The sequence below is a fragment of the Zea mays genome, chromosome 1 (genome assembly GCF_902167145.1).
Source record: "Zea mays cultivar B73 chromosome 1, Zm-B73-REFERENCE-NAM-5.0, whole genome shotgun sequence".
NCBI classification, from domain to species: domain Eukaryota; kingdom Viridiplantae; phylum Streptophyta; class Magnoliopsida; order Poales; family Poaceae; genus Zea; species Zea mays.
The window spans coordinates 45,300,667-45,321,296 of NC_050096.1; the positions used below are offsets into that span (position 1 = coordinate 45,300,667).

The 20,630-nt window shown below is 48.6% G+C and overlaps 3 protein-coding genes and 1 non-coding gene across 4 annotated transcripts; 3 read left to right on the forward strand and 1 right to left on the reverse strand.

The window, feature by feature from the left end:
- Window positions 1-3,523: 3,523 nt before the first annotated feature.
- Window positions 3,524-4,549, forward strand: LOC100382352 (uncharacterized). The gene is made up of 2 exons (NM_001175098.1): window positions 3,524-3,627; window positions 3,697-4,549. Exons 1-2 carry the CDS (start codon window positions 3,580-3,582, stop codon window positions 4,423-4,425), a joined length of 777 nt encoding a protein of 258 aa, NP_001168569.1. The 5' UTR covers window positions 3,524-3,579; the 3' UTR covers window positions 4,426-4,549.
- Window positions 4,550-4,632: 83 nt separating this feature from the next.
- Window positions 4,633-4,704, forward strand: TRNAH-GUG (transfer RNA histidin (anticodon GUG)). Its single transcript has one exon. It is a non-coding gene; the product is annotated as a tRNA-His (tRNA).
- A 125-nt stretch (window positions 4,705-4,829) lies between these two features.
- On the forward strand, window positions 4,830-10,032 carry LOC103634500 (transcription factor bHLH140). Its single transcript, XM_008656304.4, has 6 exons — window positions 4,830-5,005; window positions 5,112-5,272; window positions 5,722-6,677; window positions 6,899-7,598; window positions 7,700-7,870; window positions 8,038-10,032. Exons 1-6 carry the CDS (start codon window positions 4,948-4,950, stop codon window positions 8,371-8,373), a joined length of 2,382 nt encoding a protein of 793 aa, XP_008654526.1. The 5' UTR covers window positions 4,830-4,947; the 3' UTR covers window positions 8,374-10,032.
- A 1,054-nt stretch (window positions 10,033-11,086) lies between these two features.
- Window positions 11,087-14,248, reverse strand: LOC541919 (pyruvate decarboxylase 3). The gene is made up of 6 exons (NM_001111582.2): window positions 13,580-14,248; window positions 13,339-13,502; window positions 12,297-12,947; window positions 12,089-12,206; window positions 11,797-11,985; window positions 11,087-11,696 (listed from the first exon to the last, which is right to left on the reverse strand). Exons 1-6 carry the CDS (start codon window positions 14,105-14,107, stop codon window positions 11,526-11,528), a joined length of 1,821 nt encoding a protein of 606 aa, NP_001105052.1. The 5' UTR covers window positions 14,108-14,248; the 3' UTR covers window positions 11,087-11,525.
- Window positions 14,249-20,630: the final 6,382 nt, after the last annotated feature.

A 20,630-nucleotide genomic window follows, 5' to 3' on the forward strand; every position in this document is an offset into this window, starting at 1 on the left:
CTAGCCGTTACTTGTACGGTGGACCGTTCGCGTGTGCGCAGAAATTGTGATAGTTGCTCATAACGGTTATAATTGAGGAGTGGGCGATAATTAGAAGGGAAACTCGTGTGTGAGGGCTCTCTTGGCCATTCCTTGCACACATTGAGCTCATTTGTGATCCTCCCACTCATTCTCCCACACTCCTTGCTTGAGATTGCATTCTAGTGAGAGATTGAGAGTTCCTAGTGCATTTGCATCCATTGGAGATTCTTGAGGCACTGGTGGTACACCGGGCAAGCATCATCGGCTTGTTACTCTTGGAGGTTGCCGCCTCCTAGACGGCTCGGGTGTTGTCTCCATCAAGCTCTCCAAGAAGATTGTGGAGGAGCCGTGGTGTCGATTGTGAGGGGTTCGCTCCTACCTCGCCGGAGCGGCAAAGGCGACGCTAGTGGAAACAAGGTATTGAGTGATTTCTTGTCCACTTGGCTCAAAGATCAAGCTGCGTCTTGATAGAGGAGCAAGTGAGAGCTTGAAGTCCACCTCAACGTGGATTAGGGGTGATCGGGAAATCACCGATACCATGGAAGAAAATCCGGTGTCTTTCTCTTCTCGCATTACTTATTACCGTGCAAGTGATTAGTATTTCGCATATTGTCTTTCTTGTATACAATTACCATAGTTGTTTCTCATAGATTGCTTACTTGTTGTCACTAGAGAATTTATATCTCTTATCATATTGATTAAATTTCTCTAGTGTTTTTGATTTTAGTCAAAATCGTCTATTTACCCCCCCTCTAGCCGGTGTCCTAGATCCTACAACGGGTCCGACCGTGGCCTCAGGAGGAACCTCCACCTCGCCTGAGCATGACCTCGCCCTAGATAACATCGACAAAAGGACGCTTGATGCCACCAACCCAACCGCATAGACAACTGACAACGAGATGTCTATAGAAATTGCATGACTGATGTCAAGTCTGCTTTACGCCATACACGACGAATTACCATGTGCTTTTCACCATAATTATCACTATTTCAACAACTGTGACTCGGACAACACATCCTGGCCTTGACTCTCTACTCGATCAATATGCAAGATATAGGGGGCCAGACATCCTTCCCTGATCTAAGACAACCGCAAGGACAGATGCCATTCCGGTGGCCATACTGCTACAGGGGCTCGGGCTCGCCCCCTCTCCCCATTACGACAAACCTTGGTGCTCCTGGGATCCCTCCTTGAGGCTATAAAAGGAGTCCAGGGCTTCCAGAGGGAGGGGCACAACACTTCATAGGTTTCGCCCTCCACATCTGATATTGGCACTTGCCTCAATCATCTTCAAAGACTTGGGATCTACTCCCTCTCTCGACTGGCTTGTGCCCCATACTACAAACACTTAGGTGCAAGATAATATAAGTCCCACCCCCTCTGTTGAAAGTAGGGCCTTCTATTGTCCGAACCAGGATAAACCTTGTGTCTTCTTGTATCACCCATCTGGACCGGGGCACACATGACTAATTCACTAGTTGGTTAGGACCTTCGGGTCAAAACACCGACAAATACACATATCAAGAGAGCAATCAAGTGAAAAATCTCTCGTTCTCTCCTCGTCTCATCCTAACTTGGTTTTAAGTCACTCTAACCCATTTATTGGACCAAGTTTGTGTTGTTTTGAGCAAAATTTGCAGGATCACCTATTCACCCCTTCTAGGTGCTCTCAACAACATCGATGCAGATCACCATGATGGAGGCTTCATGATACATGTTTTTGTCCAAGGCATGACCGATGATGGGGTGATAGTGATGATGAGTATCATGTTGAGCTATCCTTCGTATACCCTAAGGATATAACCTTTTTGAAGAACTATTTAACCACCTCGGCAATAATTACATTCTATTTGGGAGCCTAAGGTGGCAAAAGTGATTCAAAGAGATGAAGCAATCAACAAAGGAACCATTCTATGTGGATTGTTCGAAGCAATGGATGGTGTTGTGTTTGATCTCCAAATGTTAATGCTAAAAGTTTGTTTTGGCTGGCCCGACACCAGCTTGAACGAGTTGTTACATATCCATGGTTCCATGCTTTTAGAGGATAACAAAGTGATTGCTAATACCTATCGTGCAAAGTAGCTTAGACAATGATTTTGAATATTTACAAAATGATGTTTGCACTAACCATTATATCATGTATCGAGGCACCAAGTGTGTGAACGTAGAGAGCTATGTACACTGTAGCGCAAGTCGATATGAGAGGAATGTTGGGTGTCACATGGATGCAAACAATGAGGGGTCCTTAGGTGAGACAAAGAAGAAGAAGAGGTCCAAGAAGAGTAGTGAGAGGTAGATCTCATATCATGAGAAGGAGGAATGTTACAAGAAGAGGATAATACATGTCAATGTGGTTCCTACCGCCCATGATCGATCCCCTATGGTGTGTATTCAAGAACATTGAGGATGCTCGACTGATGTTCAAGTATGCATCTGATGATCACACAAAGGATAATAGCCACCTCAACGATGCCCGATAGTGGAAGTGTTTTGATGCCATGTTCCTAGATTTTGGCAAAGAGTCTAGGAATGTTAGGTTCACACTGAATATTGATGGAATGAACCCACTTGGTGACATTAGCAACTCAGATGATACTAAGGGAATGCAGAGCTCCCACACAATCACCTAAGTAATGGTGAAAAGGCTCTGAAGTCATTCCTAAAGGAATGTAGAGCTCATATACAATCACCTAAGTAATGGTGAAAAAGCTCTAAAGTCATTCTTAAGGTAATGCAGAGCTTCTATGCAATCACCTAAGTAATTGTGAAAAAGACCCGAAGTCGTTCCTAAAGTAATGCAGAGCTCCTATGCAATCACCTAAATAATTGTGAAATAGTTCCGAAGTTATTCCTAAGGAAATGCAGAGCTCCAATGCGATCACGTAAGCAACAATGGAAAAGAACCAAAGTCATTTCTAAGGGAATGAACAAAACTCGTATTCCTAATGTGCTACCGGTCCTAAGGGATTACAATCCTGAATTTAGCCTACACCGAAGCCATAACTATGAAGGGTGTTGCCTTTGTAACATGTGAAAAGAATGTAATGCGTTTTTCGCCATCGACTCAAAGACGCGGAAGATATAAGTTTTACTCATCACAAAGGAAAAAAGAAACAAGTTAATTTTTAAAAAGGTATACGCCATCGACTCAAAAACGCAGAAGATATAAGTTTTACACATCACAAAGAAAAAAAAGAAACCAGTTAATTAAAAAAGGTATGTTATATTGCAACAAAAGTGCCAGAGAGCTTCGAATGTTTATCCTCTCCACACCACGCATGCTACAATAAAAGGTTCTTCCAAATGAAAGGAAGAATTGGCATCGGATCTTTTTTATTCCAAATTGTTGTCGATTTGATTGTATGCCAAAAGACAACTCTGGCCTCTGGGCCTACGGTTGATGACGGACGTGTAACAAATTCGGCCCAAGCCCAACGTGTTCTCGGATCTATCCAGTCGCCACAGCTTCCGATTAGTGGACAGCCTCATCCTCAAGACGAAAGCTATCTTCACTGGCCTCGAGCACAAAATGCTGTGGCCGAGCGAATGAGAGGAAGATGGCTGCTACCAGCCTCAGCTCCTCGTTGCCCAGGGCCACTGCAAAAGTAAGCTCTTCTGCTCTAACTCATCTTCTTGCTTCCTGATGATACCTCTCATGTCAGTCATGTGCACAGCTAACAGGAGTGCCAAGATCTTCGTCGTACTACACCCAGCTGATCTTTTGCTCGAGGCATCCTTTCCAGAAGGCGGCGGCAGCTGCAGCTTTCCAGAAGCTCCCACCCGAGCTCCTCCGGCTAAGCTACCCGGCGAGGAATAATAAGCATGCAAGAACCAGCTGGCGGCGGGCCACGGACAACGACCAAGCGGCGCCGGCCGCGGCACAAGGAACTACCAGCACCCCTCCTCTCCCAGGCTCTCCCGTTCCGAGCGCCGAGAGATCCCCGGTGACGCCCGGCAACGGCCAGCCGCAGCAGCCGGTCGCCGACGCCAACGGCAGCGCGCCGAGCGAGCCGCCGAAGCGGGCGCCGCTGACGGCGCGGGAGCGGCTGCGGGCGGCGCGCGTGCTGGGGAAGTACGCAGAGCCGTCGGTGAAAGGGTCTTCGTCGAAACCGGCCAAACCGGAGTTCGGGAGCGGTGTGCTGGACGCGCTGCGCGAGGCGGACGCGAAGAAGGCCGGGGGCGGGGGCGGGGGCGGGCGGCGTGGGTCGCGCCTACCCGAGGCGCCGGGCAACCTGTTCGACGACAGCAAGCGCGGGATGCCCAAGGACGGGTGGACGTTCGAGCTGCCGTTCGGGGTGGACGTCTTCCTCGTCCTCGTCTCCTTCACGCTCATCACCACCATCATGTTCGGCACCGCCTTCCTCGTGTGGAAGCTCGGCGCCATACACTTCAACGAGTACTAGCCTTTAGACTGTCTCTACTTGATTGGAGGATAAAGGGCGATTATGCAGTGCTAGACGAGAGAATTGTGTGTATTCGTAATGTACTGTATTGACCACAGACACTGGTCTGCCGAAGATTTTCGAGAAAACATAGAAATGTGTGATTGCACGAAACAGGTGTCATGTTATATAGAACTAATAAATGTGGTTATGAAATCTTACAACAATGTGGCTGTAGTTTAGTGGTAAGAATTCTACGTTGTGGCCGTAGAGACCTGGGCTCGAATCCCAGCAGCCACACAAATTTTTTGCCCTGACTGTTCTTTTTCCGTTGTTCTTTTCTCCCTCGTCAGATTAGACTCTGTCGCGTAACCGACGTATCAGATTCGATCGTCTTGAGCCGCGGACGGCCAGAACCCGCCTGTTCCCGCGTCGCTACCTCCACTTCAGCGTTCGGCCATCGGCCCTTCCTCCGTCTCTCGCCTTTTCCGCGCTCACCTTTGCGCATCGGCATCGGACACCAGGTTTCTTCCGTTTTGCTAGATGGATTCTGACGCGGGCGGCTCCAGCTCCGCTCCACCACCTCCGTCGGCAGCCATAGGTGCCCCCGAGACAAATATTTTTTTTCCGTTTCCTTCGCCTAATCGAACAGCTCCCGCCGTCGCCGCTTAAACCCTAGCGCGTGCTGTCTCGAACCGTCGGTGCAGGTGCAGGTGCAGGCGCGGGCGCGGAGACGAAGGGGGATGAGCGCGGCCGCAAGCAGGTGATGGTGGTACTGGTGGGCCCACCGGGCAGCGGCAAGTCCACGTTTGCAGATGCCGTGGTTGGCGGCTCCACCGCCGGCCGCCACTGGGTTCGCGTCTGCCAGGTGGGTTCTCCGTCGCTCTTGGTCTCAGCTTTCAATGCCTACAAATGTGCTGACCTTTGCTAGTTATCCCTTGCATCCACATATGTGGTGTTTCAAGACAATTGCTACTTAATTGGGAAACACACTTTTTGAATAGTTGAAATTTGGTCGAAATTTCGTCTTTGCGAGTCCATCTATGCTCTCATATGGAGACTTCATTGTTTACTTCACTGTTCACTGTTTATTTGATCAATACTGTAATAACAATTTAGTATGTTAGAATAAGGGCATCGCACACAAGGAAGCAGAGAATCCCAAATAATGTCTTCATTACCAATCAACTTGGATTGCACTTTGTCTAGACAATTTTATTCATGGTGTTTTAAAGTTTCACAACGGCTGTTCATTAACTGCCACAACAGTTTGGCACAGCTTGACAGAACTCTGTTTTGGTGCTTACTGTTATCCAGGATACAATAGGGAACGGCAAAGCTGGGACAAAAATACAGTGCTTGAAGGCTGCATCAGATGCTTTGAAGGAGGGCAAGAGTGTTCTTGTCGACCGCTGCAACTTGGAACGTGAGCAGCGTGCTGATTTTGTGAAGCTGGGAGGCACATTGCGCGCAGATGTGCACGCTGTCTCCCTGGATCTACCTGCAAAGGTCTGTATCTCACGTGCAGTGAGCCGAAAGGGCCATGAAGGAAATCTGCAGGGTGGGAAGGCTGCCCTTGTTGTGAACCGCATGCTGCAGAAGAAGGAGACACCCTTGCTCACAGAAGGTTTCAGTCGGATCATGTGCTGTAATGATGATGGCGACATTAAAAAAGCAGTTGACTTGTATAATGGTTTAGGGCCTTCAGATAGTCTTCCATCAGGAGTTTTTGGTCAGAAGAGCAAAAGACCCGTACAAGTTGGTATAATGAAGTTTCTAAAGAAAACTGATGCTTCTGTTGTTGAGACATCTAGCGGACCTAAGCAGGCATTGACAGAAATAAAGCCAGCGCAGCAAAATCCTTTGCCAAAACAGGAAAATGTTGAAGCTGGTTTTGCCTGTTCCATGGAAGTTGAGAAGGGATTAAATGACAAGATGGAAAATGAAGAGCATGCTAAAGGAAGTGATTATTGTGATGTTGGTTCCCGTACTCTGGCATTTCCATCTATTTCTACAGCTGACTTCCAATTTGATCTTGACAGAGCATCTGATATTATAGTGGACACAGCTGCTAATTTCTTGCAGAAGTTTGATAATATAAGACTAGTTCTTGTAGACCTGAGTGAGAAATCAAGAATTTTGTCATTGGTCAAACAGAAGGCTGCTAAGAAGAGCATCGACTCCAACAGATTTTTCACATACGTGGGAGATATCACTCAGTTGCACACAAAAGGAGGTCTTCAGTGCAGCGTGATTGGTAATGCTGCCAATTGGTAATGATTTTGGTTATTTAAATATTACGTTTCCTTGTCTATAAGGGAATCATTATGTCTAAATATCTTCCTTTTGTTGAATCATGTGTTGTTATGTTTCTTCTTTTTGAACAAGTTGTGTTATTATGTTTCTGGGCGAACCAAACTGGCTGTTTCGCTTTTGGAGAAGGTCAGTAACCTTATTACACACAGGGAGATGATATTTGTGCCCTTTTACGCAGGAGGCTAAAACCTGGAGGTGGAGGGGTTAATACAGCAATATATAGTGCTGCTGGAGAATCTTTACAACATGCTACTAAAAAATGTGCTGATGCACTGAGGCCAGGAACCTCTGTAGTTGTTCCACTTCCATCAACTTCTCCTCTGCATCAACGGGAAGGTGTGACGCATGTCATACATGTGCTCGGGCCAAATATGAATCCAATGCGACCAGACTGTCTTAAGAATGACTATACCAGAGGGTCTAAGATTCTTCGTGAAGCATACACTTCACTTTTTGAGAATTTTGCATCTATTGTGCAGAGCTACATGGGAAAGCAGAACAATGAGTCTGGAGCAGAAAAGTCAGCGTCTGGAAGGATATCGCCCAATGACACAAAAATGAAGCGAGAGGACAACCATGAATCTGAAAGGATGAAAAAACATAAGTTGTTTCAACCCATCATGACTGCAAAGCGACAGCATGAGTGTACAAAGGTTAATGCTCCAAATTGCCATGATAATGCCATGACTTCATCTGCTGCTCCTAGCCAAACTAGACAAGTAGACAACAAAAGGAATGATGTGGTTACCAGTAAGACTTGGGGATCCTGGGCTCAGTCTCTTTACGAACTTGCCATGAACCCAGAAAAATACAAGAACTCAGATTCTATTCTAGAGACATCAGATGAATATGTTGTTCTGAAAGATCTCTATCCAAAGGTTTATTACGGAATTTTCTAATTACACCTTTTCTGTTGTGTACTTTTTAATGATATTCAGTGATCCACTTGTCATTTTAACAAAACTCTTTATATACGCAGGCCAAAAGGCATGTTTTGGTGATAGCTAGAATGGATGGTCTTGACTCTCTAGCAGATGTCAAGAAAGAACACTTGCCTTTGTTGAGGAGGATGCATTCAGCTGGGGTGAAGTGGGCACATAAGTTCCTAGAGGAAGATGCGGCTTTGGAATTCAGACTTGGATACCATTCGGTATGATCAAACTCAAGTTCGCTTCCTTGAACTTTCCTTGAGAAGTAGAGTGTTTTAATTTGAGGAACTGCCTCATCTTTTGTGAACTGGTCCATCATTGCATGTCATCATCCGTAACTGTAGTGTGATAACCTCATTACTTAATTTCACATGTTTTTTTGTTACAGGTTCCATCAATGCGACAATTGCATCTTCACATCATTAGCCAGGATTTCAACTCTGCAAGCTTGAAAAATAAGAAACATTGGAACTCCTTCACCACATCATTTTTCCGTGATTCTGTTGATGTGATTGAGGAGATTGAACAAAATGGATCAACAACCACCAGCAGTGATGAAAAGGTACTCGCTATGGAACTCCGGTGCCACAGGTGCAGGAGCGCTCATCCAAACATCCCGAAACTGAAATCCCACATCGCCATCTGTAAATCTCCCTTCCCTTCACATCTTCTTCAGAAAAACAGGCTGTTGTTGTCCTCGACGATGCATATGGACCGCACGTAGATGCTAGAACTCGATGATCAGTTGTCCTTGCACGCACATTTTGCATGTCGTGCTTGCCTAAGGATAGTGTTGATCGATTTTTTTTTTACCTAATGCGGACTAGTGGAAACTTGCCTTGCTTTTCAGAGACCATTACCTGTGTTGGCGTGCTTACTGAAGATTATTGGGGATGGAAGCTCCATTTGACTTGGGTCATTGGATCGATATTAAAATTTTCTAAAATAAATTAGAGTGCGTCAGGATCTAGATTCTCGTAGAAATATTTTGGATCCAGATTCTTTTAGGAAGATCAGTCAGAATTAATTTTATAAGAATGGACTAGATTATGATTCATAAGAAAATATATATTTACTAAAAATCATATAAATAAAAACGCATAAAAACTGAACCTTTTGATACGACATATCTTAACTTTGAACTTTAAAAAAGACTGGTTGGTGCAGACTGCAGAGGAGAGGCCAGAAACGGGAAGAGGGAGGTGGGCCTATCACCGGCGTCCTCTCCTCTGTACTTCACTACTATCTTAGACCACAGAGCTAAAACTTAATCTATCTTACGGAAATAGATTAATCATGAGCCAATTACAGAGTAACAACAAGTATCCATCATTAGCTTTTGTTAGTCTAGAATTAATCCAGTCTTTTAAATGATATTTAAAAACATGGGCTAACTGTTAGTCGCATGTATGTAAGGCCATGTTCTAAACCTCTAAAACAGGACAACTAATAAAACGGGATGACTAATAGGCCAACTAGTTGCTAACTATATCTCTTATTAAACAGCTATTAGTTATTACTGTCTACATTGTTTATAGAGTGAAGTGTGAAATAGGATATTGAAATAAATAAGACATTAGAGATGTATAGCTGACTAACAATTAGCTTTAGAGGTTTGTCTGCCCTAGTTCGTTCAGAAGTTGTAGTCTCGGATGGGCGTTTGGCGGTTGCTCAATATCTGTCGTTGCTCCCTTGACATGGGTGTCGTCGTTGCTCTCTTCGAGCTAAGCATTGGCGGGTACGCTGTTCATAAGCAAGGTGAACCCCTTTCAAGTTTCAAATAAATCGATCCTCCCTTTTCTCCCGTCTGGATCTGGCCGCGGGCTGGCATGACGATTGACGACGATGCTGTTGCCGGAGGATATGACGATACTTGTTGAACTCTGGCGGCGACCCAACCACCGCGTCGACGGGCGACAGGCCGACAGTTCTTTGCTCACGTTGGTCATGGTGGACGACGCGGGGCTCTGTTCCGCGGCGTTCTTCGCGCACTGAGGAGTTGGCCGTGGCGGATTCGGCGACGGAGCGCCAATCCTGTTTGTGGGTCCAACCGCTAAGACGTGTAACACATGCCTGCTTCTGAAGGTCTGGTCCGAAAGACAGCTGTCCAAGCAGCATGCTGGGTTCATTTCCTGCTGCCGATTTCGGTCTCCATCGATCGATTCCTTACTCCGAGGTGGTGTCTACAAATTGTTGGAGATTCTTCCATGCAGTAGATGGAAAACCAACCCAGTTTTTTTTCTTTTCTTTTCTTTTTAGTCTTCACGACATTTTCGTCGAGCTTTCGCAGGATTTGTAATCTAATCACCTTCTTCTCCCGGGACAAAGAGAAGGGACCTGATAAGATGTTCAGGGAATTAAACGTGCAAAGCTTTTAATCTAACATCTACTTATTCTTGTTTTTTGTTTGGTTCATAAATTTGCATATACTACCGTTTTCTTCACGGGTTAATAATTAGTATTATTATAGAAGATAGAGCTATTCTACTTAATTTAAGAAATAGACTTGTGATACAAATCATCTCGTCTTGAATAGAGTGACATGCCGTTTTTTTTATAATGACTTCAACATTTTTTCGTTCCTTCTTCTATATTTATCTCCCTGTCCAAAGACTTCCGAAAGTATACGATTACGAAGGTCTTTATATAGTCATCTCTCAAACAAAACCTTCTATAATTTTTCCATCGTGTGTGTTGTGACGCTCTCAGGTAGCGACGGAGAATCGTTTTGAAACCAATGACACCCTATCAGTATTCCGCCGTGTCGACCTGGAGAGTCGTTTTGAGCCAGATTGAGAGTGAGCTTTGTTTTGGTGGCTTGGGGGTACCCTGTTTGGCTCCGATTCAACTGATCCTTATGAGAAACAGAAACGAGTTATGCTGCCACTCCCTACCTGCATCCTTACTGACAGCGCACTTCCATCCTGTAGCGTCCTCATTCAGCTGCTGTCTCGCGATCGTCAGTTTCGACTTTCCTGTGCAGGTAACACAAAACTACAATTTGCCAACGCTTCATCGAGCAAAACAGCAAGCGCAGCTGTTGAACCGCGCCACCTAGTGGCAGTTGCTTTCTCCCTACGTCATGATCAATGCGACAATGCCGATGTCCTTTTTTCCCTGCAAAAAGCATAATTATTTTTTAGAGCCGTGTATGTTTGTTTCTACATAAATTAACCCTTTGCTTTGTTGCTCGCCAGTCGCCACCGAACCCATCTCAGATCACCAGCCATTTTTTTTAGAGTAGTGACAAATCCACCAATCGAATACAATGAACATGGTTACGCAGTTCCACATGGGCTGCCAAAAGCAACAGAACATGTCGGGAACCGAGAACAGATACCTTTCTCAGGATATTTGCAAAAAAAACATGCTTTGGCTATGTGCAGCTGCACGAAGGACAGCAACTTGCTCAGAAAATTTCTCTAGGCTCCCACACTGATAGTGACATGGCGATTCGCACCGGGGCGCGCACCTGTATGTGTTGTGCCCCCGCAGTGTGCACAATCAATTATTAAAAATCTGGATAGTACATGCTCCATCTCCTGCTTCCGTACTAGAATAATTATCGCTACAATACTTATAGCCCAATCTCTAGATGATTCACTCCCTGGCCGGCGATGTTTACCTGGCAAGTAAAATCACACCGGTAACGCAGCACAAATAGTGACAACCAACCTGAATTTTCTCATAGTTCTTCTGGAATTCACATGGGAGAAGCAGGGAACACGTCACAAAACAGATATACGACCACAGAAACACAATAAAATAAAACACGTAACAGAAAGGGCAATGCGTTCACGTTATTCGGTTGAGCCCCCACCGTGCTACAGCTTACTATCACTACTGGCACTCCGAGGCTTGGAGCCTGCGGGACTTCTACTGAGGATTTGGTGGCCGGGAGTTGGCGGCAGAAACCCTAGAGCCCCATTCCAGCAGCTCTTTGCTGGTGTCGTCCTTGTGCGCGATCACCTCGATGAAGCACAGGCAGTCCTTCTTCTCCCCTAGCGCTGTCTCAATGGCAGCCGTCAGCTCCTCCTCGCTCTTCACCTGGACAAGTTATCATTGCAGTGTATCGGTATAAGTTCTTCAGCACCATCTAGTTCAAATGTTTTTCCGGCAAGCATTAGCCAAAGAGCAAGCAGTTTACCTTGGAGGTCCAGCACTTGCCCAAGCCATTGTGGATGGCGTCCACAAAGCCAGTGTAGTTCCAGTTCTTGATGACGTTGTATGGCCCGTCATGGATTTCCACCTCAATCGTGTACCCACCGTTGTTGATCAGGAAGATTATGCTGTTCTGCTCACATCGCAGCATAGTTGACACATCCTGTGCTGTAACCTGCATAAGGTTTGCCACGGGATCACATCAGAATTGAGCCATCATCCAACAAACTGCAGCAGGGAGTAAAAGATAGTTTGATCAGGCAATGAAACCTCCTCACCTGGAAGCTCCCATCACCAATGAAGGCAATCACACGCTTGTGGTTCGCACCCTGAGCATATCCGAGCAATGCACCCACTGACCATCCAATCGAACCATACTGCATTTGGAATTCATACCTGCAGCATGCAGACAGTTCTCATGGGAACCCAGGAACAGAACAGAGTTCAAGAGAAACAAACAGAACAGAGTACCATCAGAATGCTCACCCACAGCCTTCTGGCAGCTTAAGCTTCTGGCAGTTGAACCAGGAGTCACCAGTCTCAGCAATCACCGCGCTATCACCAGTCAACATCTTCTGGACGTGCTTGAAGAGCACATTCACTCGCAGTGGCTCATTTGGCTCGCTTTCCAGCGGCTGGCCCTCAGGTACAAAGATCCTCTTGTAATTCTCATAGGCAGTGGTGTTCTTATTAACCCTCTTAGCCAATTCAGACAAGAACTCTTTCATCATCACACATCCGAATGCCGGCCCATTCCCCACTATCACACGCTCAGGCTGGACGATGATGGCCTTTTCCTTCTTGAGGAGGAATGAGTAGCCAACAGAGCTGTAGTCATTGAAAATGGGGCCTGCAAAGAGGTAGGCATCTGCGGACTCAACAATCTCCGCACAGAAGGCGGTGCTGACGGCGCCCCAGTAGGTGCCGATGAAGTGGGGGTGAGTCTCTGGCACAAGACCCTTGGCCGATGGCATCACGGCATAGGCATAGCCACTGGCATCTACCATATCGACAAATGCCTTTCCTGCCTTTGCCACACGCAGTTTGGGGCCGGCGACAAGGACTGGCTTCACCGCCTTGTTCAGGAATTCGACAGTTGCCTCCACTGCAGCCTCTAGCCCCATCTTGTTGCTCGTCCTGCAGTGTTACAACGGAATTATTAATATCAAGGTTTCTGATAGCATCAAGTTTCCCACAGTTGCAGTGCCATATTACAAGTTTACAGACATGTCACTCATCAAAATGACTTAAAAATCATATGACACTGCATTATCACATAAGATGATTGCTTATCTAGCCTGAAGATTTCATCAGATGACTTCATGTATAATGGATATTGCATTGTCTCAGTGCTACCTATTCAATTAGAACGTGACAACGTTGCAAATTTGAAGAGTTTTTGGTGGATAAGTTTCATGATCCAATAAAAGTTACTATCATTGTTGCCTAAAAAAACAGCCCGTGGATCTGAAAAAAAGGACAGGTGGTCCCTGAGGGTGAGTAATGTGAGAAAAAGGACATTTGGTACCTGGGGGTGAGGAAGAAGGGCACTGGGTCGCGGCTGAAGGTAGGATGAGGCAGCCCAGGGAGGTTGCAGCTGATGCTGAGGTACACGGGCTTGCTCTCCCTCAGTGCCGTGGCAATGGCCGTGTCGATCTGCTCGTGCGCGTCATCCAGATTGTTCACCACCGCCTGAATCCACGAACAGGCAACCAGATGAAACGGGCACTCAAAATCACAAGCAAAAGTGGGTCCACACAGGGACTCACCTGATGGCAGGTGACGGTCTGGAAGCAGCGGAGCTCCTGCGAGAAGTCGGGGAGGCCGATGGTGTGGTGGAGGATGCGGTTGGTCCCGTAGTCGTTGGAGTTGGGCCCGCCGGCGATGCAGATGACGGGCAGGTTCTCGCTGTAGGCGCCCGCGATGGCGTTGAGCACGCTGAGCCCCCCGACTGTGAACGTGACGGCGCAGGCCCCGACGCCGCGCGCGCGCGCGTACCCGTCGGCGGCGTACCCGGCGTTGAGCTCGTTGCAGCAGCCGACGAGGCGCAGGCCGGGCTCGGCGATCAGGTGGTCGAGCAGCGTGAGGTTGAAGTCCCCCGGAACCGCGAATACATCGTTGACGCCGACCTGCACGAGGCGACGCGCGAGGTGGCGCCCCAGCGACGCCTCCCCCGCCGACAGGGTCGCCGCGGGCTGCGCCGGCGTGGACGCCATCGGGCACCCCGGCGCCGACGCCGGGCAGCCAACCGTCTGGTTCGACGCCGCCCCGTTCACGGATCCGATATGGGTGTCCATGGATCGGTCAAGCACCAACGGATCAGAGGATCAAGGTGGGTGGAAAGGGCGGCCGGGCCGAGTGGAGTTGCAGCAGAGCGGGGGCAGTGGTGGACGAGGATGATTTATTGTGGTTTTCTGAGGTTTTCCGCTTTGACGTGTGTTGTTTGGTTCGGTGAGTTGGCGGAGGGGACAACACTTGTCATTTTATACCGAGGTGGCGCAGAGGGGTGTGCACGGGATTTTCGTGTAATCACGGGGGCGTTTCGCGTAGAAACCGTCGTCTTTCGGCGAAAACCAGGGGCTGCGCAACCGCAGTGGACGGTGGGGGGAAGGCCGGAGCCCGGAGAGCCCGTGCCCGGCCGGGGTGCACTCGCGAGACGTGGGACGGGACAGGACAGGGTTGCCGTGCGTGGTTGCCCCACGCGTCGGTGTAACGAAGGGCGCGCGAGGTAGCCGCCTCGTGGGTTTCAGTGGATTCGGCGCGTGTGGGTTGGCGGTGGTTTTGGTTTGGGGCGCACGGCACGTCCCGGTTTTGGGTGTTTGTTTGCTGCGCACGGTGGACTCCGGTTTGACTTCCATTCCGGCGTCCTACCCTACGTTGTCTTTATACGCATTCAGGATCCGAACCGATATGTATCGGATACATCTTTTTTTTTCAAACAATAATGACACATAGATACGGTTAGTATATTTTAATAAAATTATTATTATATAAAATTACAAGCTAAAATTTGTTATCTAGCAAGCTTTAACTTAAAACTTAGTGGTTTCAAAGCAATTCATGCAACACATTATTTGATTCAGAAAGTGAAAAAATACCTGCATAAACAAAGTATTTATACGTATAATCTCTTGCTTAGCCTCAACGACCTCTTTTAAGTAGTTTTAATATTTTTCTACTAACGAAAATGATTGTAATCTTATGTCTGATGTAACGAAATGAGGATAGAAAAGCTGATTGCTCTTCATGGTAGTTGGGCACTTGGGCCTATATAGGCTATTTTCTACTTTTGGTCAGTATCCAAATTTTTCAGTGCGGACGTGTATCCAAGAAGTTTCCTAGCCGACATATATAGGATACTGACACCTCTCAAAAGTATCAACGTACGTAATATAGCCGGCAGCTAGGATGAAAACAAATGCAAAAGCAAGTTTGAGAAATCTACTTTTTCAAAGAATTTCTATTTTTCTAGAGAAAAATGAATTAATTTCCTATGGAAAAAATGAAAACACTTTAAAAAACGAGGTTTCAAACTAGCCCTAAATGAAAAACTTCCCTTATGTTTTCGCTTTCATGTTTTTTGACGAGCTATAGCTAGGATAAAAAAAAACAAAATTAGAATATACAAACACGAAAATAAATAATTAGAGCTAAAGAGCCATTTTTTTTTTAAATTTAGACAATGTAATCTTTTATTTTCAAGTACACATGAATAAAATCACGAAAATTGGTACCATATTTATTTGCGTACCATGTAGATTAATATACATATGCGTAGACAAGGGGGCTAGCGGGGCCGTGATCCCCCAACAAAAAGAAATTTTGTTTTGTACTTGTATGTCTATGGCTAAAATAAAAAAGTTAGTTTATAATAGGTTGATATTTACTATGTATTTAACACATATATGTGTTAATTGTTATGACTAATGACTATTATATATTGTATATATATATATATATATTCTATTTATTCATATTACAACTATATTTATATATGTGTTGCCCTCTAAAGAAAAATTCTGGCTACACCTCTCATTTGATGATTAGCATATATTACACGCAGATTGAAAAGATCAAAAAAAAATGTGCCCAATTCGCATTAAAATGAGATCCCAGAACCATTTCGCAAATACGGATCACGTAAATACAGAGCGGGCTACGTGGGTGTAGGGGGGCAAAAAGAAAACGGGATGAGCAGCAGCAGGCTGGCTCTGCCTCACATGTCACATGCGTCGGTTCGCACCTTTTGTTCATCGCGTGCTGCAGTGCTAAACCTGGAACACGACATTCCTCTCGCGCTCCGTCTCAAACAGCTCATATATATCTTCCTCTATTTAAAGGTTTACTCTGCAAATTATAAACAATATCAAATAATGTCATCTACAACGAGACATACTCTATTTTACACGAACCATCGAACAGGGTCTAACACTTACGGCCACGCCAATAGTGGTTGAGCCGTACTTAGAGGAGGTAATAAACCACGATCTAAATGCTTCTTCATAATTTAGAACTCATTGACACCCGTAGCCGTAGGAGTGTAATGGATACGGACGGATAGTACTTGTAACATATTTGTTTTCATATTTTCTCTTCGAATTCAGATCGGATACAGATATTGTCGAGTTGTGTCGGATAAAATTAGAATTAATATCGACATCTTAAATATCTAACTTTGAGTGTACAGATATAATTCTGATACGGATCGGCTACTAATACTCGAACTCGAAATATAGATCGGGTTTTAGCCCTCTTAGACGGTTCAAATTCAAATACAGACAAATAATATCAGTACCATTTATATCTATACCTAGCCGTACTCAAGATCAGGCCCCAACGACTTTACGAGCACACTGCACACCCATGACGCTCGCTATCCGCGTTGGGATTGGGCCATTGGGGTTTGGGGTTGGAGAATGGGACTCGGGACTGGAATGGAAACAGCGCAGAGAAAGCAGCAGCGCGCGCAAAAACAACGCCGCGGTATGCAGCAGAAAGCCAGATACGTACCCTCCTTAGTCCTCCCACTGGTTTCGGCTTAGATCAGCTGCATCTAGACCGGCAGAAGCGTCGCCTGCCTCGTGCACAATCCCTTCCCGCAGACTACGCTGGTGTCATCAGCACTAACTGCAGGTGCGTCAACGTCCGCAAGAAACGGCTACGCTGCTGCACGATGCACACGAGGGCTGATGGCTGTCTTCTGTTTTGCGAGCGATTCCTACTTCTTCCAACCTTGTATGCTGAGGCATGTATCATTTCAATAATATCATGTGCATATCTCGGAGTAGTTTGATGTAACACTGTCGGAATTCACCTTTCTGTCAAGTGTGTCAAACACTCAGCAAAGACATTTTCACACTCGACGAAATATTTATCAAGTATTACACTTGACGATTATTTTATCGGCAAAAAGCTCTTTACCGAGCGTTTTTTTCGCACTCGACAAAATCTTTTTAGTTGGAAACCTTTTCATTTAAATTAATTTATAGCTTTAAAATGTGATTTGAAAGTTGACTTTGCCTAGTGTAAAAAAACACTCGGCAAAAAAACTATTTGCAGAGTGTTTTTCGACACTTGTCAAAGAAGCTCTTTGTCTAGTGTCGGAAAAACATTCGGCAAAGAATCTTTCTTTATCTAGTGTCGGGGACCATAATTAGGGGTACCTCCAAGACTCCTAATCTCAGCTGGTAACCCCCATCAGTACAAAGCTGCAAAGGCCTGATGGGCGCGATTCCGGTCAAGGCTCCGTCCACACAAGGGACACGATCTCGTCTCACCCGAGCCCAACCTCGGGCAGGAACAGTAGACCAAAGCAGATTCACGCCTCGCCCGAGGGTCTCCTCAAACAACGGACGCACCTTCGACTCGCCCGAGGCCCAGCTCGGGCAGGCTTCGCGGAGAAGCAACCTTGGCCAGATCGCCACGCCAACCGACCGTATCGCAGGAGCATTCAATGCAAGGATCGCCTGACACCTTATCCTGACGCGCGCTCCTCAGTCGACAAGGCCGCAGTGACCGCAGTCACTTCGCCGCTCCACTGACTGACCTGACAGGAAAACAGCGCCGCCTGCCCTGCTCCGACTGCTGTGCCACTCGCCAGAGTGAGGCCGACAGCAGCTAAGACCGGCCTCAGGCGCCATAGGAAGCTCCGCCTCGCCCGACCCCAGGGCTTGGACTCGACCTCGACCACGAACGACGGACTCCGCCTCGCCCGACCCCAGGGCTCGGACTCAGCCTCGACCTCGGAAGACGGTCTCCGCCTCGCCCGACCCCAGGGCTCGGACTCAGCCTCGACCTCGGACGACGGACTCCGCCTCGCCCGACCCCAGGGCTCGGACTCAACCTCGACCTCGACCTCGGACGACGGACTCCGCCTCGCCTGGCCCTAGGGCTCGGACTCAACCTCGACCTCGGACGACGGACTCCGCCTCGCCCGGCCCCAGGGCTCGGACTCAACCTCGACCTCGGACGACGGACTCCGCCTCGCCCGACCCTAGGGCTCGGACTCAGCCTCACTCCGGAAGACGGTCTCCGCCTCGCCCGACCCCAGGGTTCGGACTTAGCCTCGACCTCGGAGGAGTCACTGCCTCGCCCGACCTCGGGCTCGGACCGACCACGTCACAGGGGGGGCATCATTACCCTACCCCTAGCTAGCTCAGGCTACGGGGAACAAGACCGGCATCCCATCTGGCTCGCCCCAGTAAAACAGGCAATGATGGCACCCCGCGTGCTCCATGACGACGACAGTTCTCAGCCCCTTACGGAAGCAAGGAGACGTCAGCAAGGATCCGACAGCCCTGACAGCTGTACTTCCACAGGGCCCAAGCGCTCCTCTGGCAGCCACGACATCACATGAACAGGGCGCCAAAACCTCTCCGACAGCCACGACGGCATGTACATAGGACTCGGGCTTCCCTCTGCTAGACACGTTAGCACATTGCTACACCCCCCATTGTACATCTGGACCCTCTCCTTACATCTATAAAAGGAAGTTCCAGGGCTCTCGTACGAGAGGGTGGCTGCGCGGGAGAACGGGCAGACGCACAAGGCTCTCGCTCTCTCTCTCTCTCTCTCTCTCTCCCTCCCTCGCGAACGCTTGTAACCCCCTACTGCAAGCGCATCCGCCCTGGGCGCAGGACAACACGAGGCCGCGATTTCCCTTACTGTTCTCCCCCCTTGTGTTCCGTCTCGCGCCGACCCATCTGGGCTGGGACACGCAGCGACAATTTACTTGTCGGTCCAGGGACCCCCCGGGGTCGAAACGCCGACAGTTGGCGCGCCAGGTAGGGGCCTGCTGCGTGTTGACGAACAGCTTCCCGTCAAGCTCCAGATGGGTAGTCTCCAGCAACCTCTCCAACCTGGGACGGTGCTCCGTTTCGGGAGCCTTGAGTTCATGTCCCTCGACGGCAGCTACGACATGATACTCCTTCCTCCGCCGCGCGACAACGACAATGGCGGCCGTCAGCCCACCCGTCGGCGGCGGAATCGACGACGTCTTCCCCACGTGACGGAAGAGCAACATCCAGGTCTGTCCCGTCACCTTCCCCGCCGACGGAGGAGGAGGCGGGGCAGGCATGGCCAAGCAGGAGGCGGCACCTCGTCGGCTGTCGAGCGAGTCGACGGCGCCGGCGCCCCAACGGGGGACATGTCGGGCGTTGACCTCGCGTCTGAGACGAAGACGAGCGTCGTTTCCCCGCAACACGCCAATCCCAAGCAGACGGACGACGCCAGCACGCTCGCGAAGGACTTGCTAGGCGTTAGCCTCGTACCTGAGATAACGGTGCAGTCCGTCCCTGATGCGACTTCGTCACCATCCGTCGATCAAGAGGTACCGTTCATTCCCCATCCTGTGCCTTTTAGATTCAGCTTCGACCCACCAAGCGACCCCGCTTCGGTGGATGCTTTCATAGAGGCATATCTGAACCTTCCGGGGTATCATATGCGGTCAACCTGAGACCGACTGACGACCGTCTCGACCTACGGGCCTTCGGGTTCCGAGGGAGATGACGAGCCCGACTATGGTTGGGATTTCTCTGGGCTCGATAACCCCAGTGCCATGCGGGACTTCATGACCGCATGTGACTACTGCCTCTCCAATTGCTCCGATAGTAGCCACAACCTCGGCGACGAGGACTATGGCCCAAGTTGCGAATGTTTCCACGTCGATCTAGGGGATCTCGACGAAGGCAACCATCTTGGTATGCCGGAGGACGGCGATCCCCCTAGGCCTGCGCCTCGCGTTGACATCATTCGGGAGCTAGCTGTGGTCCCAGTCCCTGCGGGGTGTCAGGATGCACAGCTCGAGCAAATCCGCGAGATGCAGGCCAGGCTCGACGAGGAAGCAGGACAACTTGTGCAGCTCTGGCAGACTATCGGGCAGGAGGGGGCAGGCCGAGCACCAGCCGGAGAAGCGCGTCATCTAGCCCAGGACGTCCAGCACCGCATCGCCAACGATGATAGGGCAAGGCTGCCCCCGGCTTCCAGTGGGGTCAGCCAGAACCTAGCTGCAGCAGCAATACTACTCCGAGCGATGCCGGAACCATCCACCACCGAGGGACGGTGTATCCAGTGAGAGCTCAAGAATCTCCTGGAGGATGTCGCGGTCCGACGGGCCGAAAGCTCTGCCTCCCGAAGGCAAGGGTACCCCCGGAACATCGCGTCGTGACTTCCCAATTCATGCGGGAAGCCTCGGTCCACACCGGGCGCACGCGGGACACAGCGCCTGCGGCCCCGGGACGCCTCGGCAACGAGCACCACCACCACGACCGTCGAGCCCACCTCGACGAGAAGGTGCGCCGAGGCTACCACCCCAGGCGTGGG

Excerpts from the sequence above, each read along its gene's own strand:
- LOC100382352 (NM_001175098.1), top strand. The coding sequence starts at position 3,580 with ATGGCTGCTACCAGCCTCAGCTCCTCGTTGCCCAGGGCCACTGCAAAA. Across the intron at positions 3,628-3,696 it reads TGCCCAGGGCCACTGCAAAA|CTAACAGGAGTGCCAAGATC; the intron begins GTAAGCTCTTCT and ends TCATGTGCACAG.
- LOC541919 (NM_001111582.2), bottom strand. The coding sequence starts at position 14,107 with ATGGACACCCATATCGGATCCGTGAACGGGGCGGCGTCGAACCAGACG. Across the intron at positions 13,503-13,579 it reads AGACCGTCACCTGCCATCAG|GCGGTGGTGAACAATCTGGA; the intron begins GTGAGTCCCTGT and ends TCGTGGATTCAG. Across the intron at positions 12,948-13,338 it reads CCCTTCTTCCTCACCCCCAG|GACGAGCAACAAGATGGGGC; the intron begins GTACCAAATGTC and ends GTAACACTGCAG.
- LOC103634500 (XM_008656304.4), top strand. The coding sequence starts at position 4,948 with ATGGATTCTGACGCGGGCGGCTCCAGCTCCGCTCCACCACCTCCGTCG. Across the intron at positions 5,273-5,721 it reads ACTGGGTTCGCGTCTGCCAG|GATACAATAGGGAACGGCAA; the intron begins GTGGGTTCTCCG and ends ACTGTTATCCAG. Across the intron at positions 7,871-8,037 it reads TCAGACTTGGATACCATTCG|GTTCCATCAATGCGACAATT; the intron begins GTATGATCAAAC and ends TTTTTGTTACAG.